General features: G+C 46.2%; 1 protein-coding gene across 1 annotated transcript; it reads left to right on the forward strand.

Annotated features, from left to right (window-relative positions):
* Window positions 1-1,002: 1,002 nt before the first annotated feature.
* On the forward strand, window positions 1,003-16,923 carry LOC104670627 (keratin, type II cytoskeletal 72). Its single transcript, XM_030939408.1, has 9 exons — window positions 1,003-1,544; window positions 3,440-3,654; window positions 9,607-9,667; window positions 10,058-10,153; window positions 10,921-11,085; window positions 11,587-11,712; window positions 14,675-14,895; window positions 15,532-15,566; window positions 16,338-16,923. The coding sequence occupies exons 1-9, from the start codon at window positions 1,119-1,121 to the stop codon at window positions 16,526-16,528; spliced, it is 1,536 nt and encodes a 511-aa protein (XP_030795268.1). The 5' UTR covers window positions 1,003-1,118; the 3' UTR covers window positions 16,529-16,923.
* Window positions 16,924-19,132: the final 2,209 nt, after the last annotated feature.

Raw genomic sequence — 19,132 nt, forward strand, 5'->3', positions numbered from 1 at the left:
AATAAGAGCAAAGAAACAATCCCACCTGCATGCCAGAGGAACGGGAGAGCTGTTGCTAAGAGAGGAGGAGACTTGAAGGCAGCCTAAGTTTGAGACAAGGAAATTGGGTTAGGTGGAAGAAGCAGTCTCAGTAGCTTAAAGGGGAATGAAGTTCTAGAATCTAGTTCTTGGTTTTAGATCTGAAGAGTCTTGACCTGTTCCTAATAACTGATCACATTTTGATGCTGAATTAGAAATGACAGGGTGGCAAATGACCTGAGCAGAGGTTTCCTGGATTGGATAAATGAGCCTCTTCTGCTATTAAAAGAAAACAAAAATGAAAACAACCCAAAACCTTAGGAAATGTCCTCTGCTAAACCACACCTGAGCCTTCCTGTGTCACCTCCCCAGGCCTTCTTCCCTCCCTCCCAGATAGAATGGTCCCCATTCTTAATCTAGAAATGCTTTAGTGGAGGATCGCTCTGGTCCAAAGTCAACCCCCAACACTTGTGACCGTAGCTCTCTGTGTCCTGCCTTCCCCAGTAGACTGAGAGGTCTCTGCAGATGGGGCCAAAATCTCCTTCTGAACTTCCTTCTTGCACACAGGACAGAGCTGTCCTTATGCAGAAGCCTGGGAGGCAGGAGGAGGACAGGCTAAGGATGATTTTCTGGGATATTCTTGACCCTATTCATGGCCTTCTGAAGCAGAAGCAGCCTGGACATCTGCTTCACACACCTCCGTCTCCCCAGACACACACCCAGAGGAGCCAGCCCCACTGGAAGTTTCCAGGGGCGATCTCGGGAGTAATAACCCCAGTAATTGGAGGCCAGCAGGTGGAGATAAGGTCGCTAAGCCATGATAATGCAGGAGGTGAGCCAAGTAAATGCTGGGTTCTGGGTCACTTTATAGGGATTCATGGGGAGTTCACGGCGGAACAGACAAAATTCTCGGTGAGTGCATGGTGATTTCCTACATGAAGAACCCAAGGGGCCTCAAGGGATCTAAAAGGAATTGTCGGGGTACAAATTAGGCTGACTCCAGCCGGCCAGGCTATTTAAGGGGCGAGCCGGACCGAGAACGCAGCGGCTGTTTGCGCCCCTTCTGCCTCCCGCGCGGCCAGCACCGGTCCTTGCCAGCCATGAGCCGCCAACTGACCCGTTTCCCCGGCGAGGAGCGCCTGGGCTTCAGCGGCTGCTCCGCGGTCCTTTCTGGTCGAAACGGCAGCAGCTCCGCCTCATTCCGGGCCGGGATCAAGGGCTTGGCCTCCTTTGGCAGCAAGAGCCTCTTCTGCCTTGGGGGCAGCCGGCGCCTGGCTCTCAGCGCTGCGGCGGGGCGGGGCGGCGGCCGCCTGGGCGGCTTCGTGGGCACCGTCTTTGGCAGCGCCGGGCTGGGGCCCGCGTGTCCCTCCGTGTGCCCGCCCGGGGGCATCCCTCGGGTCACCGTCAACAGGAGCCTCCTGGCGCCGCTCAACGTGGAGCTGGACCCCGAGATCCAGAGGGTGCGCGCCCAGGAGCGGGAGCAGATCAAGGCGCTGAACAACAAGTTCGCCTCCTTCATCGACAAGGTGAGTCCTCGGGCATCGGCCTGTCGCCTGCGTTGGGCGCAGTGTGCACAGTGGTGCCGGCTCTGCCACTGGCGAGATGCATGGGAACGTGGGCTAGTCATAGCCTTTCCGAGCCTCCCTTTTCCATTTGTAAAACGGGCACAATAATGGGTCTTGCTCCAGTGGGTTGCGTTGAGGCTTAATTGGGATGATTACAAAGTGCTCAGAACAGTGCCTGGCACACACTTCCAATAAACAGGATGTATTGGTCCATTTTCACACTGCTGATAAAGACATACCCCAGACTGGGGAAAAAAGAGGTTTATTTGGACTTACAGTGCCCCATGGCTGGGGAGGTCTCAGAAGCATGACGGGAGATCAAAGTCACTTTTTATATGGCGGTGGCCAGCGAAAAATGAGGAAGAAGCAAAAACGGAAACCCCTGATAAACGCATCAGATCTTGTGAGACTTATTCACTATCAGGAGGAAAATAGCAGGAGAAAGATAGGTCCCCACGATTCATTTACCTCCCCCTGGGCCCCTCTCACAACACGTGGAGATAATTCAGGTTGAGATTTGAGTGGGGACACAGCCAAACAATATCAAGGACCTTCATTTCTTTCTTGCATGAGACAAGACTGTGGGAAGGGAGGGGGCAGGATTGCCAAGGAATGGGCACTTTGAGAGCTTCCAATATCAGAAGAGGAGATGGGATCCACATTCAGGGCAGGGCATTAGGGACACAGGCCAGTAGATGTTGCAAGACATGGTGCTTGGTGCTTGAGGAGTGGGGTGAGTGTGTAGCTAGGAAGGTGATAGAGGAGGTGAGAGAAAAGGGCCAGAAAACTGAAGGGTGAGGCTGAGGAGGCACTTGGAAAGAGTGCATGTAAAGTTACAGGTGTAGGCTGAGGGTGGGGCGTCCAGAAATTGGGGTAGTAGGGAAGTTGTCTCTGGAGATTCCGAGGCAAGGACCCCAGTGAGTGGAGAGGAGACAGGGAATGGGCTTCTTTTGTCTCCACTTGGGTGGAAGATCTAGACGGTGAGTGATAAGGGGACAGCCTTTTAACAATAGCTGACATTTATGGTGCTGTCCCAAGTGATTCTCATTTACTAATGCACAGCCCATCATTCTGTTGTTGTTCTGCCTTGCAGATGAGGATATTAAGACATAGGAGGCTAAGAAATGAGCTCACCTTGGACAGGACTGTTGGTGGTGGACCACGTGTCACCACTATGCTAGGGAATAGGAAGTGAGGTGGCTGCAGGGCACAGGTCTGCATGGAAGAAACACAGCAGCTGTTCCAGAGGCTGGGGCATTCTCTTGCTCTTTTATGTCTGTTATTCCCTAGCATGTTTCCTTCTGCCCCTCAAGCTAAGAGATAGGTGAGAAGAGGTGTGTGGCAGAGGGCTCAGAGTTATTGAGTCTAAAAATGTGCACCCTGGTCAAGTATGAAGGAACCTTGTGAAGATGTGGTAACCTGCTGTGAACAACAAAGAAATGAACAAACCAAGTGCAATTTAGGCTACACAACAGGAGGAAGGCTCTAAGTGCCAGTGTGCTTTCCAATGTCACTCCCCAGTCCCTGTTTCTCCCCTGCTCCCCATTTCTCTTTACTCAGAAAGCACCAGCATTTATAGCAAGAGAAGCTACCTCTGTCTCATGAAAACTCACTAAGGCAGAGGCAGATGGTACCATTGCTTAAGGCCTCTTCTGATTTCTTATAGACTGGGTCCTATTTCTTGTCTTGGAGATCCAGGTGAGCATGACCCTTGGCTGAATCCACCCAGGGATGAGCCTTGCTCTTTCCTACCCCCAATCCCCCAGGATGGCTTCCTCTGGATTTTGGGGCCCTCTCCTCACTCTTGAGAGACAACAGCATGGGGACTCTGGGCGATGACTGCCTTTGGGTTCCAGGTGCGGTTCCTGGAGCAGCAAAATCAGGTGCTGGAGACCAAGTGGAACCTCCTACAGCAGCTGGACTTGAACAACTGCAGGAAGAACCTGGAGCCCACTTATGAGGGCTACATCAGCAACCTGCGGAAGCAGCTGGAGACGCTGTCTGGGGACAGGGTGAGGCTGGACTCGGAGCTGAGGAACATGCAGGATTTGGTGGAAGACTACAAGAAGAGGTGAGTGAGTGGCAGGGAATATGCTTCTGGAGAATCTGATTTCAAATGAGGTTTTTGTTTGGAAACAGCATTTTTGCTTCTTAGATCCTTTGCTGTTACCAGGGGAGGGAGGAACATCCAGTTAGAGTGGGACTTAGGAAAAGAATAGATCTACCTACACCAGTTCCCCAAACTGTCTAGGAAATATGTGCTCAATTTCTAGCACTGAAAACGAAGGAATGGGGGAAAGAGAGTTGTATCAAAACCTGATGGATATCTCAAATGCCTTTGTAGTTCCTCCTGAGTGAAGTTTTCCATGGCAGTTCCCAGAACGTAAAACACGCCACCAATTCCAGAACAAATTTTAAATCTAAAAAAAAAAAAAGAATTTTAAAAACTTATTCTATGTTGAATCATGGCTGTGCTGCTGAATCCTGCCTTTAAAGAGAAGAATTGAGAATGTTTGAGGGATGATTGAGAATGAGTTGGAACCAGAGAGTGTGTCTTCCTCCAAGTTGAGCCGAATATGAGAGAGTAATAAATCAAGGCTCAGCGTGAGCTGATATTTTGGAAGTTTGCTTCCAGATGCCAGGATTTCTAGGGGCAGGTGGCTTCTTCCACAATTGAAGTGGCTGGAGATGGTCAGAGCTGAGTTCTTTCTCCTGCTCCATATTCAATCTACTTGCCCATCTCTATTCTGAAATTCCCTCAAAGCAGAACCCTGGCCCAAGCCCTGCATAAAGAACCTGAGGAAGGAGGGGACATGGTCCCTGACCTCAGAGAGCACACAGGTTGTAAGGACAGGCTTAAAGAACAGTTTCAGATAGCCACCAATAAGAAGAAACAAATACAGTGTGAACTGAGATTGGTGGAATTAAGATGGGAACTGGAGCCCAACTAGAGATGCAAGCAGCGTCTGGAAAGAATAGGGGGCTGCCAGGCATAGTCCACAAGTCCCAGACAGAGGCATCCAGGGGCGGTGCTATCTCTGGGCCGTTCAGGTTGGAGTGGTTTTGTGCTCCTGAACACCATGAACTAGTTGAACAACCACAGATGAGTCTCTGTGTCCTCTGTGAACTTTAGTTTTAGTATTAATGAAAACCAAATACTGATACCTGCCTTGCTACCTAACAGAGCTATTGAGAGGATAATGCCAGCCAGACAGCAGTGTATTAGCAGCTTTGAAAAGAATCCAAGTGCTACACAAATGTAAGGCATTGTTTTCCCTATGTCAGAAGTCCTGGCTTCACTAGTAACTAGCATTATGACCTTGGCCAAGTATTTTCATGTCTTTTGCCTCATTTATAAAATTGAGATAATAATAGAATCTACTTCATAGGGCTTTTGTGGGGATCAAATGAAATAATGTGTGTGAAGAATTTAGCACAGTGTTTAGCACGTAGTAAGAGGTACAATAAATATTAGCTGCATTTATTAGGAATATTTTAAAATTGATTTTATCACTCATCTCTTCCACCTGTGGGTCCTCATACCAGGTTTTTGCATCTCTCTTACGATATTTCATAAGAAATGCTAATCATATGTCACCCGCGAATTAGAATTTTCAGTGCATGTGCCTTCTTGTTAAACTGTGAGCTTTTAGAAGATTCACAGTGTATATGTCTTAAGCATCACTGTATACACTGAAGCTTTTCTCATAGATTCTCTGAAATGATTTTTGAAAACTCTTCACAATTAAAAAATTTCACAATTAAAAAATTGAAACTACAACTTTTAATCATAAGTGTAAGTAGTTCCAAGAGTGTAATTTTAAATGTATTATGTGTATTCCTATTTGAAATTGTAATAGCCACATCACTCATTTAGATGTATCCAATTGCATCCAGGTGCCGCGGCAGGTTAGTGCCCATCACCCTTCATCTAAAAAGGCAATCAACGGGCTCTGCTTTAAAAAACATAACTTTTACCTTGATCCTTTTCTTATTTGAACTCCAATTTTTATGCCACTTTCCCTACATAATTTTGTTCTAATATAATATATTTTTATGTCTCTAAGTCTTTTATTGATCACCCTATCACAAAATATGCATGTATCTTGAAACTTTAAAAAGTGTACTTCTTGTAGCCTGTGATCCCAGCACTTTGGGAGGCCAAGGCGGGTGGATCCTTTGAGCTCAAGAGTTCAAGGCTAGCTGGCCAACATGGCGAAACCCTGTTTCTACAAAAAATATAAAAAATTAGCTGGGCATGGTGGTGCGCGTCTGTGTTCCCAACTACTTGGGACGCTGAGGCACTAGAATATCTTGAACCTGGGAGGCAGAGGTTGCAGTGAGCCGAGTTCATGCCACTGCACTCCATTCTGGGTGACAGAGCAAGATTCTGTCAAAAGGAAAAAAAAAAGAAAAAACAAAAAAGAAAAAGAAAGTTTACTTTTTGTGATTATAAGTTTTTAAATGTCAAAAGACTTATTTTGGGTTGAGTTATCCAAACAACAAAATGTATTGCTAATTTTGTTAAATAAGTATTAAACATAAGAACTGAAAAAAAATTGAGATTACATTTCTTAATGAGTTGAATGGGGCAGATTTTTTTCTAAGTGGCTTAGTTATCCATGTATAAATATTGTTCTTATTGAGCTGAGATAGGATTCTAGTCCTATGTGTTTTCCATTCTTAGGTAAGTACTGGGAAACTTTAATTGTATAAGTAGATTTTAATGGAAGGAGTCTTGCAAGCCCAGTGTTATTTAGTTCTCAGAATGCCTTTCCAGTTTTTCTGCTTTTTCTTTCTTCCGTAGTGCTGTTTCTAACATGCTGCATAATTGACTTACTTGTTGTGTTTGTTGTTTGTCTCTCTCTGCTTCATAAGTGCAGGGAAATTTTTGTTCACTTACTTATCCTAAGTGCCTACAAAGTACCCCACACTCAACATATATTTTCTTAGGTGAATGATTATATGTCAAAATCACATAATGACTCATCGTTAAAGATCATGTTTAACCACGTGTCAGCGGACAATTCAGAACCTTTTTTTTTTGAAAGCAAAACTTAAAAACCTTCTGACTTGCAAAAAGAACTTGTGTCATAGTCAGTAAAGTCATTATCTTCCAAATTTCTGGAAAATTTTTCAGTAAGGCTTTACCAAGACTGATCAAATGACCATGCTTATACAACTTATTCTGTCCTTTAGGAGCACCATGTTTAATCCAATGGATCAGAAAGGACTGGAAACATAAAACATTGTTAATACTCAATACACCTATGCCAATTCTTTATCCTTAAAGAATAATGTGATTCTGCTTCATGTTTTTGTACACGAATACACACACCGGCACATTTTTGAGACTTTGGAGCTGCAGATTTACCTCATTCAATTTATATAGAAAATATCTGCCCTCTAGCTTCATTGGAAAAGCCAGTCTTCATGTTCAAATCAGAGACATGAGTTGCTTTTTATCAGAAAAAGTCTGACTTCATTTCTCAATACAAGTAAAAATAAGAATTTGTACTTTAGGGACTGTTATAAAATCCACTCAGCAATAAACTAAGAAATATGTCTTGTATAATAGGTTATTGAAAGCATTCAAGATTAAAATGATTTAGATTTAATATAACTAATACAACTATGTTATAAAATAAGAGAAATCAATATGTACTTTTTCATGGTTTAACTTTTAATTATTCATTGCAATATATTTTTAAATAATAAATTGTTTTTAAGTTTATAATGCCATAAAACTTATCATTTTTATTTTTAATGTGTGTATTGGACTCTAGTGTTTGGCCTCTAGAAGTAAATAATGTAAAATTATTTATAACTAATGTCATTGATTTTGATAGCCCACTTGGTCAAAAGTTTTCTGTGTATTTTAGGAAATAGACATAAACTACTAAAAATTAATTGGTCTGGCAACTACCACATGTTTTATTTTTATTAAGAGAGGTAGACATTATTAAGCATTTTGTAAGATAATATAAAATAAAGTTTGACTGAATAGAAATAGCTGTTTCATGACATAATTTCATTAAAAGGTTTCAGTTGTCTTTTGAATAAGACACAGAATCTGGGATAAATCGTATAAACTGCTTTCTGTGTGTTTTATACAGCATAAGTAGAAAGATCTGCAGCCTCAGAAGACATCCTAGTCACACTGGAAATAACTCCCTTCACTACCCTGCACGGCTTCAGCCGTTCAACAGTGCTTTTTTTTTTTTTTTTTAATACTTTAAGTTCTAGGGTACATGTGCACAACGTGCAGGTTTGTTACATATGTGTACATGTGCCGTGTTGGTTTGCTGCACCCATTACCTCATCATTTACATTAGGTATTTCTCCTAATGCTATCCCTCCCCCCTGCCTCCACCCCAGGACAGGCCCAGGTGTGTGTTGTTCCTCACACTGTGTCCAAGTGTTCTCATTGTTCAATTCCCACCTATGAGTGAGAACATGTGGTGTTTGGTTTTCTGTCCTTGCAATAGTTGCTCAGAATGGTGGTTTCCAGCTTCATCCATGTCCCCACAAAGGACATGAACTCACCTTTTTTTTTATGGCTGCATGGTATTCCATGGTGTATATGTGCCACAGTTTCTTAATCTAGTCTGTCATTGGTGGACATTTAAGTTGGTTCCTAGTCTTTGCTATTGTGAATAGTGCCACAATAAACATACATGTGTATGTGTCTTTATAGTAGCATGATTTATAATCCTTTGGGCATATACCCAGTAATGGGATCGCTGGGTCAAATGGTATTTCTAGTTCTAAATCCTTGAGGAATCGCCACACTCAACAGTACTTTTTGAGGAGGGGGCTGCCAGGGACATGCCTTAGGAATGAGCAAAGAGCTGAAAAGGATTGTTTATGTTAAGTACATGAACAGAAAAGCTATTATCTAGCCTTAATTCTTTTTTTCAATGTTTTACTGAGGTAAAATACACATAACAAAATTTACCATCTTAGCTATTTTTCAGTGGATGGTTCAGTGGTATCAAATACATTGCAACCATTACGACCGTCCACCTCCAGAACACACTTTCCATCTAGTGAAATGGGAACTGTATACCCACTTACCACTAATTCCTCATTTCTTCCTTCCCCTCTTCCCAGCCCCTGGCTCCAACCATTCTACTTTATGTCTCTGACTTAGACTACTCTACGTACCTCACATGAATGAGATCATTTGTCTTTTGGAATATTTGTCTTTTTGTGATTGGCTTCTTTTCACTTAGCAGAATGTCCTCGAGGTTCATCCATATTTTAGCATATTATAGAATTTTTTTTCTTTCTAAGTCTGAATGATATTCCATTGTATGTATACACCACATTTTGCTTATTCATTTATCATTGATTATTTCTTACCAATGCTCTATTTCATTACCATACTCTCACAAATGTCCTGTAATGTATTCTTTGAGAATAATAAGGGATGGAAGAGGTAAGCTCTTTAAGTAAAATGATTAGTACCCTTACCTCCCCAATCAACAATATGTCTATATTAAGAACATCCCAGTCCTAACCAAATTTCTGTGTCTTAGACCTTGCTTCTGTTTCTGCTTCACCTGGAACAGAAATATGTATAAGAAATAGGTATAACATACAGTTTGAAAGTGACAACAATGCTTTTGTTTGGTGCCTAGGAGGCTTTTGCACCCTAAGTCATTGCACAGTATCAAGATGCCATGTGCCAGAAGGGAATGCCTTTTTACCTCTGCTATAATATGGGAGGGGCTAATTGTGATAGGGAGAGGGACAGTAGAATCTGCATGACATGTCAACCACAGGTGCTCTCTGGGGCAGGTAGTTTTAAGGCAGACTGCATAGGGACAGAGGAGCTGGAGATTGATTCCTTTAAATATGTCCTTCCCTGCATCCCCTTTAGGAAGGTTATGTGTGTCCCAGGGGTACATGAATCCCAGTTTGAAGACCCCCACCCTGCAGCTCTCAGCACAGAGGTGATAACTAACAGTTCAGTGAGTATTTGCAGAACTGAATTACCTCATTGTCTTGCCCCATGCAGGTATGAGGTAGAGATTAACAGACGCACGGCTGCTGAGAATGAGTTTGTGGTGCTCAAGAAGGTAAGAGGGGTGCAAGGTGGGCTGGAAGAAGCCTAGAGGGCTCCCTGACCACCTGGCACAGTGATGCTTGTAGGGTGAGGAAAGGGGCCCTGTAGGTCACTCAGTCCCTTGGGCAGGGGTGATTGGCACTTTAATTTCCCAACCCCTCCCTCCAAGTCCCCTGCCTGGGATGCATGCTGTTTCTAGAATTTGCCAGTCTAAAATCTGGGCATTTTACTGCACTACTGGTGTGGCCATTGCACTGCATATTAGTTGGTTTACTCTCAGGGACTGAGCCCCCCATGAAGCACAGGGTGAAGGGAGTGGAGAGAGCAAGGCTTCCTGTGGCAGGGAGGGAGGGATGGGCAGGGAAGGCCCTCTCAGGGCGGCTTGACTGTCACGTGCTCCCAGGACGTGGATGCTGCTTACATGAACAAGATTGAGCTCCAGGCCAAGGTGGACTCCTTGACAGATGAGATTAAATTCTTCAAGTGCCTTTATGAAGGGGTAAGGACTTGGCTGACCTCTCTTGGGAGGTCTACTCCTTTAACAAGTGGCTTCTGGCCCCTGGCTGGAGGGTGGTGTGGACCAAGAATTGGGAGGGAGAAAGCTTTCAACCTGGTGGCCCTGACATTCACCAAGGCCCTTCTGGGTGCTGAACAATGAGTTAGGTTTTGAGGAGTCCATGAAGGAGAAGAAATGATTCTTACCCTCCCGGAGTTCACAGCCTGGCAGGAAAATACCATGTAGCTGAGATTTCAGAGAGCAGAGGAAGGAACGGTGGGTTCTGCCTGGGCCGTCAGTGAATGTTCTTGGAGAGAGAGGAGAAAGAGGAAGATTTCAGTGGGTGCTGAGGGGGGCAGAAAAATGGAAGGTCCAGGAGCCTGTCCTGTGCTAAAGCATGAGGAATGAGGAAGGGTGCAGAGGCCTGGGGAAGGGACCAGTGCTGGTGACTCCCTAGGGGTCTTCACATGCTAGGTAAAGAGTTCAGACTTGGTCCTATGGGCAGAGGGTGGTGGTGGCTGGTTTCTGAGGATGAGAATGTAGAAGAGGGCAAGAGTGGTTCTGAGTGTGTAATGGAGAGAGGAGTCCCAGCATTTGGGGCTGAAACCTAAGGTGCTCATTCACATGCCTGCCAGGCCCTGCTGCTGAGGCAGAGTTCAAACACTGAGGAGTGGCAGAGAGGGATGGTGAGGAATTTGCCCAGGAGGACCACGAAAACTGGTTCCTCATGAGGACCCCTTAACTAGCTCCCCTCCCCAAACCGTCCCCAGGAGATCGCTCAGATCCAGTCCCACATCAGCGACACGTCTGTCATCCTGTCAATGGACAACAACCGGAACCTGGACCTGGACAGCATCATTGCCGAGGTCCGTGCTCAGTACGAGGAGATCGCCCTGAAGAGCAAGGCCGAGGCTGAGACCCTGTACCAGACCAAGGTGAGCTGGGTGCCAGGTGTGCTGAGTCTCACTGGCCACAGCTAGCACCCTCTCAGCATGTGTGCATGTGTACATGTGTGTGTGTGTGTGTATTTGGGCTCAGTCAGGACCTCCTTTGTCTTGGAGTTGAGCCTTGTGGAAATGTCACCCCATGGGTAAGGGAGATTAACTACAGTCTCTGCTTGTTTTGTGGACATATATGGGGCTTAGCCCTTGTCCTGTCATGGCCTTTGGCTGAGGCCACACTAGCTACAACCCTGATAGGATTCTGACTCTGTTTCTATGGGTAATTCACATATATTGTCTTATCTTCACGTTTTCTTCACGTTTCTAACTTTGGCAAATTGAGGACAGGAAATTCAAACTCTGCCAAGGCCCTCATGTTTGAGAACCTGAGGATCCTATTGAACTAGGGCAGGACTTTTTTTGTCCAGAAGAAAAGGAACCTGCCCTAGTTCAGTAGTATACTTGTGTTCCTCTTCTCTTGTCACCCAACTTCAGATCCAGGAGCTGCAGGTCACAGCAGGCCAGCATGGGGATGACCTCAAACTCACCAAGGCTGAAATCTCTGAGCTCAACCGCCTGATCCAGCGGATCCACTCAGAGATAGGGAATGTGAAGAAGCAGGTGGGTTCTATGAAATGAATCCACTAACAGTATTTGTTGAGTTGCAATCTGGGCCAGACATAACATGAAGAAAGGGTAAAACACAGTGCCCTCCTTAGGTTCTCCTCTAATTTACCAGGAGAGGATGATCTGAACAGATGTGGAGGGATAAAGCAGCCTACACACTGTAGGTAAGTGAGTGCTGCAGGAGCCCAGAGGGGTGGGAGGTGAATGAGGACCCCAGGGAAGCTTTGCAGGAGGTGAGATTACACCAGGAGAAGGGAAAGAGCAGGTGAAGGAGCCGGCAGGAGCAATGAGCCTAAGTAGGGATGTGCACGGCACGCGTGCAGGTGAGCTTGCCTATCTAGGGCAGGGGGCTCACTGCTCAGCAGGGGTGGCAGGGAGCAGGGGACAAGACTGGGTAGGAATAGGCAGGCCATGGAGTTTAGACCTAACGCAGGAGGTAAGATGAAGCCATTTGAAGGTTTTGCATGATGATTCCTTGTGGAAGGAGAGAAAATCCAGCAGAAGATTTTAGAACAAAATGGAGGAGGCACAGCCCCCACAACCTAGATCGGGCTCAGGGCCCGTGGGGCCTGCACTTGTGGGGGACCTTCCTGCACTAGTGCTGTGCTGTGGGGAGGGCACTGCATTGAGGTCCCACTCTCTGGGATGTAGTACCCCTGCAACCACACCTGTGGCTCTAAAGCAAGCAAACCCATGAGTTCTCAAGTTTGTGGAGGCAGTGCAAGGGTTTAAGGCCCCATCTCCTTACCTTCCTCTGCACCCCATCTTTCACCCTGCATGGTGCATGCTTACACATGTACATGCACACACCCACCCACACACACACACACACACAACTCCTCTGTGCTCATGGTAGTGGGAAGAAGAAAGACCAGCATTAAATAACTTGTGTTTTTGTTTAATCAAGAGCTATGTAAGTGCAGAAAAAAACACAGATGTTTGAAGCTACCCTCAGTATTCTACTACAGTGTTTAACTAATGAAATGCTATGTGTTTATGGTTGGATGAGATTATTACCAGAAAGTGACCTTGCTTTGGTGGTGAGGGAAGATATCCTCTGTGGGGAACAAATGGGGATCACTCGCAATGCTCCTTTTGAAGGCCCTCAGCTAAGGTGCTTCCTGCCCTTCTGGCCTCCTCCATCACATGCAGAGTTTCATGGCATTTGGTGTCCTCAGCATCCATGTGACATTTGTTTCAAAGAATGCTAAAATTTCAAGTCCTCTCAACTCAGGCCGCATTCAGAAGACCCAAGCTTTTGGTGTCTCTCTGTCCCAGGTTCACTCTGTGGGATCTTGGTCAGTAAAAAATGAACAGAAGACAGTTTGACGAATTCAGGTGACAGTGTGTGTGGCCACTCCATGAATGATTAAAACCTCTACAGTCCCAAGGGTGGGGAAGGGTTTTCTGTGGCTAGAAGGCTGGGTCCTAGGCATCTACTTGAGGCTGTGAGCCACTCATCCAAAATGCGAGGGCATTGGCACTGCTGGGGGCCTGCCCAGCAGAGGAGGATGGCGACAGCTGGACAATATTCTACAGCCCATTTGGCCTTGGATCAGCTGCTTTCCTTGGTGTGAAGCAAATGTGGCTTTACAAATGCACATACTCCAGAAAAAAAACCTCACCTCTCACCAAAACCTTAGTTGAGGGAATACATCCGGACTGAAGGGCTCAGGAAGCCCCCTGGGGGCTTTCACATACGTGTAAGCACACAGCCCTAGCTGCAGTTATGCAAAGGTATCTTCTTTAATTAATATATATATATATCTCTATATTATATATATGTATTTTGAGATGGATTCTCCCTCTGTCACCCAGGCTGCAGTTCAGTGGCGCAATCTGGGCTCACTGCAACCTCTGTCTCCTGGGTTCAAGCAATTCTCCCGCCTCAGCCTCTTGAGTACCTGGGACCACGGGCAGCTGTGTGCCATCACGCCCGGCTAAGTTTTGTATTTTTGGTAGAGATGGGGTTTCATCATGTTGGCCAGGCTGGTCTTGAACTCCTGCCCTCAGGTGATTCACATTCCTTGGCCTCCCAAAGTGCTGGGATTACAGGCATGAGCCACCATGCCCAGTCTATTTTATTTATTTATTTATTTTTAATTTTAATTTTTGTTTTAACTTCTGGGGTACATGTACAGGATGTGCAGGTTTGTTACATAGGTAAACGTGTGCCATGGTGGTTTATTGCACCTATCAACCCATCACCTAAGTATTGAGCACAGCATGCATTAGCTATGGTTTTTTGTTTTTTTTGTTTTTTTTTTTTTAGCTATTTTTCCTAAAGCTCTATCTCTCTCCACCCGCCAACAGGCTCCAGTGTACATTGTTCCCCTCCCTGTGTCCATGTGTTCTCATTGTTCAACTCCTACTTATAAGTGAGAACATGCAGTGTTTGGTTCTCTGTTCTCAGTTATGTAAAGGTATCTTCTAAGCCTGTTACCATTTAGCATAGTTCTCTGTGGGATTTGGGGACCAAACTCTAAGTGTGGCAAGTTTATAGGACATTTTATTAGTAGGAACTATATTAGCCCTCATGTTTTCCTTGTGATTTATGGGATCTCCTAAAACAACCTGTACACTGCAGAGCTGAATGAGGTCTAGCTGCTCACAGACTTTTTTTTCAGAGTTGACATAAGAATCTTACAGCTGATATTTCAGGCCAGGAGGGAGAGGGCAGGGGCCACATGCCCAGGCCAACCACTTTCTCAGTGCCTTCCCCTCCTTCCTCCCAGGTGAAGGTTTTCTACTTTCAGATTCAGAGGAATGAGCCAGGGTGAACCATGCCTGGAGTGAGGGGAAGAACAGACTCACCTCTAGGGATGGCCAAAGTTGGATAAACCAGTAGGATCTCCAAGCATTTACCATCAGTCAGGACAAAACGAGGGGAGGTTGTCCTAGCAAGATCTCAGAACTGGGCTCTAACTCTTAAGTGCTGTATCTGTTTGCCCTTCAGTGCGCCAATCTGGAGACGGCCATTGCTGACGCTGAGCAGCGGGGGGACTGCGCCCTGAAGGACGCCCGGGCCAAGCTGGATGAGCTGGAGGGCGCCCTGCACCAGGCCAAGGAGGAGCTGGCACGGATGCTGCGTGAGTACCAGGAGCTCATGAGCCTGAAACTGGCCCTGGATGTGGAGATCGCCACCTACCGCAAGCTGCTGGAGGGCGAGGAGTGCAGGTGAGGGGCCGGATACCCTGTGTCAGGGCCAGTTTTATCTCTGCTATGGTAGGAAGCTCCAAGGGAAACAGTTTGGTCCTGTTTAGGTCCTGCTGAAGTAAAACCATACAGCAAATGGGCTTGTCACATGATTAGGAAAGCCGAAATTGGACAGCAAGAAAGACCAAATTGTAAAAAATCCCAAAGGTTGTGGGAGAGGAGGTATTAATGCCGGCAATGTTTGAGAAACAGCATCCCCTGACCCTTTATGGTGCATTTTTGTGGGTGGGGGGGAGGAGCAAGATGGCCTCTAAGGGCTGTCCAAGTTCAAGGTCGCTCCAGCAAAGCCTGGGGCTCCAATGGGGAGGTAAGCTCATTCTTCTTAATCGTCTAAGACCAGTGGAATAACTAGAGGGAAGTGGAGGCCTAATGATCCCACACAGCAAGCAGTTCCAAAGTATCTTGATGGAGGGCTGACTCCTTGCAGCAGATTTCCATTTCTCTATTTCTTGGGAGGTCGCACTGGGATGTGTGAGAAGAAAGGAGGCTGGGATGGGGTTGGGAAGGCACGTTCTGCGTGGAGAGGCTTATTCTCAGAGGTGGTGGTTGGGGTGATTATTTATGGGGGATTTACCTGTTTTTCTTCTCCTTCTTCAGAATGTCTGGTGAATATCCAAATTCTGTGAGCATCTGTAAGTATCTGCAGATCTCAGTTCTGCCCTTAGTCACCTTACCAGAAGTCCGGGTCCCTGTAATTCATGACACAAAAGAGAAATCAGAATGACAGAGGGGGCTCAGGGGAGACTTAAGGGCAGAAGGAATGAACTGGCTGTAGTAACTAGGGGGAAGCAGTGGATGGAGAAGACTGTCATGAGAGACAAAAGTACAACCTATAGAAAGATCAAATGATACTCATGAGTGTATCATCCAACAAATGATGCTTAATGGTGACATTATTTTTCTGTTGACCAAAACAAAGGCCCCAGATTGTAGTTAAGGGGGACTGAGGGGCCTAAAGGGTTGAGTGATGGAAAGAATGAATTAGATGGAATGGTTGAATGAATGAATGAGAGCACATCCTCAGCTGTAAAAGCTGGAGAGCCTGTGTGGAGATGCTGTGGTGCTGAGAGACAGGGCCCTCAGTGGCCCCTTTCCTCATCAGCAGACCAGCAGCACCAGATGGGCCCTGGGAAGTGCCTCTCTTCATTTGTCCTGCCCATGGGGAAATTCACACACTAATTGGAAAAGGTCAAGTGTATGAGGCTAAATGCATGAAAAACGAAGCCGTATGATCAGTGCTGATAAAAATCTCTTAGTAAACTGAAACACACAACAGAGAGAATCCATCTCAGCAGGAAGCCACTGCAGGGGAGAGTAAAGGGGGTGGCCCGGGATGCCCCAGGAAGGGCTCTGATGTGGAGCTAGGGCTGACTGGGGCTGAGGTCTTCTCTCATCCATTCCAGCCGTCATCAGCAGCACCAGTGCTGGGGCAGGAGGGGCTGGCTTCAGCATGGGCTTTGGCACCTCGAGCAGTTATAGCTACAAAACTGCAGCTGCAGACGTCAAGACCAAAGGCAGCTGTGGCAGCGAGCTCAAGGATCCCCTTGCCAAAACCTCGGGGAGCAGTTGTGCCACCAAAAAGGCCTCCAGATGATGGACAAGTGGTTGGCTCTGTGAGCAGAAGGCTTCCCAACCCACCCATTTCCTCCCTCTCCTTCCCTGGGCTCCCTTTCCAAGTCAAGAAATGCTTTGTCTGTCACTACAGTCCCAACTCCATTTCCTCTCCCTGTTGTCCTCAAGGTGTGATGCTTCGATGCAAGGAGTCCAGTCATGAGCTCTCTCAGTGGCCTCCTTCTTAGTCCCGTTTCGTTGGGTCATTGCCTGAAATGCAAAGACAACACACATACCCAGGATGTTTTCCCACGGCCAGCTACAAGCCCCTCTGCCTGCATGCCTTTCTAGGGCCTTTGTTGCCAAGGGACTCTCTTCATCTTCTGATTGGGATTGTGTCCAGTCCTCTGCTTCTCCTGCAATAAATGAGTAAATCTGTTTGGTTCTCAGTTGAATCTGTTGCCCAGAATGTCACCATCTGCAGGGCCTTAACTTTTCTTCATCTGACACTTGTTTCACTCTGGGTCCTGGGCTCATGTGGCTCTTCACTGGTTTTAGCCAGGTAGGTACTGGGAGAGGGCTGATCCTTGTAAACAGTTGAAATGTATTACCCAGGCAGCTGCTGGGCAGGCCCTTTGCTTCATGTGCCCTGTGCCACCTATTCTGCACAATAGCCCTGTGAGACATCATTACTCCACATCAGATACAGATGTTAGAGCTCCGCATGGCTTCCTGCTCTGGTTCTTAAAGCACCCGCGGCTGTGCACACTCACTGTCTGTGTAGCGAGTGGTCGTCCCTTCATTCTCCCCAGCGTCTCACTCTCCACCACCCACCACTCACTCCCCAGTCCTGCTCCCACACAGTGGCCCTGCCTTCCTCTTTTAACCGACTTCCTTTTTACCCTAATGTGTAAGGCCTGTGTGTGTATATGCTTATAGCCTGTCTGTCTAAGGTATATATGAAGTAGTGGCTCATCTAACAAATATTTAGTGAGCAAGGCATTGCTCAGGCACTGGCATTACCAGAATAAACAAAATAGGCACAGACACTGGCCCCATAGAGGGAGAGTGAAAATATGCACCTACCGAAGTGATATATAATATGAAGTCAAGCAGTGCTAACTACTATGAAGAAAAATTCAGTGGAGTAAGAAGCTGAGAGATTCAAGGATGCTCTTTTAGCTCTGTGTGTGTGTGTGTGTGTGTGTATGTGTATGTGTGTGTATGTTTGTGTGTATGTGTGTATATGTGTGTGTATGTGTGTGTTTCTGCAAGAATGTTTGTTTCTCAGAGTCGGCACAGTTGATTTGAGAAAAACCCTTAACGCGAGACCATCTTTCAAGTGCAAGCTTCGTTTGAGGGTGGCATTCAGAGTGCCCGAGATCCTGTCTCCCCTGCATTGCTTCCCACTTTATTCTCTAGCCTTTCCCCATGCAGGCCAGACTTTTCACACCTGAGGGCCTTTGCACATAACATTTTCTCAACCTCAGATGTCCATTACCCGCTGATGGACACAGCCCGCGCACCTTGTGTGGCGTGACTGAGACTCCACCACCCACATTTCTGTGGTGCCTGGTCCCTCCAGGTGGACCACCGGTCTTCAAGCATTACATGAGAAGGATCATTTCAGTCGTGGCCCAACACCTCCCTGCCCCACACCTGTATTCTACAGGCAGGCAAACTGAGTCCCAGATGGCTGAGTGATCTGTCCATATTCACAGCACTGGTGAGCAGCCGGGGCTGGACCAGTGGCCTTCACACTCACAGCCCTGTCCTGAGCCTGTGTTAAAGCCGGCACTCTATTTTTCTGGTGTCATGTCAGCTGCTCACATGTCTGTCCCTCACTTCATGCCCTACATCCCCTTGTTCCAGGGTCCGGCTCACAGTCAGCACTTTTGCCAAGGGAATGCATGCCTTAGTTTAGCCCACCTTCCCTGGGAAAAAGAGCTGGATATACACACAACATACCCATGTCTCGATGGCCTAGTGTGCAAGTGATAAGACATATTTGTGTTAATAAATTTGTGTTTTATATGCATTTGTATGCAAGCAGTCACTCAAACTGGGACACTTTTGATCTAAATAAATACTAACTTGGATCCTTGGACAACTGGCAAAGCCAGGACTGTCAGATAAACGATCCCCTTGGGCCTAGCATTGTGGCAGAAGAGTCATATACCAAGTTTTGAAGTCTGGCTCTTCTAATTGCCAGAAGTGGCCTAGTGCAAGATCCTGTGCTTGTGAAAGAAGATGAATACAAGCTGGCTGTTACGAATTGCTTTCTGTGTGCCAGAAACCGTTCTCAGCAGTCACTCTGCTCAACTCTTTATGGCTGGTAACTCAATGAATTCTCCCACAATCTGACATGCATTGTTTTTATAAGATGTGATTATTATAATGTCCATTTAACTTGTGAGGATATTGAAGCTCAGAGGAGTTAAGTAACTAACCAAATGTCACTCGGTTAGTAATTGGGAAGAACTGAATTCCAGTCTGATTCTGGAGTCTATGCTCCTGGCTTCGACACCTCCTTACCTTTCAAAGAACTCACCTTAGAGGAGATCAGAGAATAGGAAAAGAGATGAGGGAAGTAAACCAGTGCCTGGAACACAGTCTGCCACCTGTAGATGCTCACTGTTGTTATTAG

The sequence above is a fragment of the Rhinopithecus roxellana genome, chromosome 10 (genome assembly GCF_007565055.1).
Source record: "Rhinopithecus roxellana isolate Shanxi Qingling chromosome 10, ASM756505v1, whole genome shotgun sequence".
Classification (NCBI taxonomy): Eukaryota; Metazoa; Chordata; class Mammalia; order Primates; family Cercopithecidae; genus Rhinopithecus; species Rhinopithecus roxellana.

Coding starts and splice junctions, on each gene's coding strand:
- LOC104670627 (XM_030939408.1), top strand. CDS start 1,119: ATGAGCCGCCAACTGACCCGTTTCCCCGGCGAGGAGCGCCTGGGCTTC. Junction 3,655..9,606: donor GTGGAAGACTACAAGAAGAG/GTGAGTGAGTGG, acceptor TGCCCCATGCAG/GTATGAGGTAGAGATTAACA. Junction 10,154..10,920: donor TCAAGTGCCTTTATGAAGGG/GTAAGGACTTGG, acceptor AACCGTCCCCAG/GAGATCGCTCAGATCCAGTC.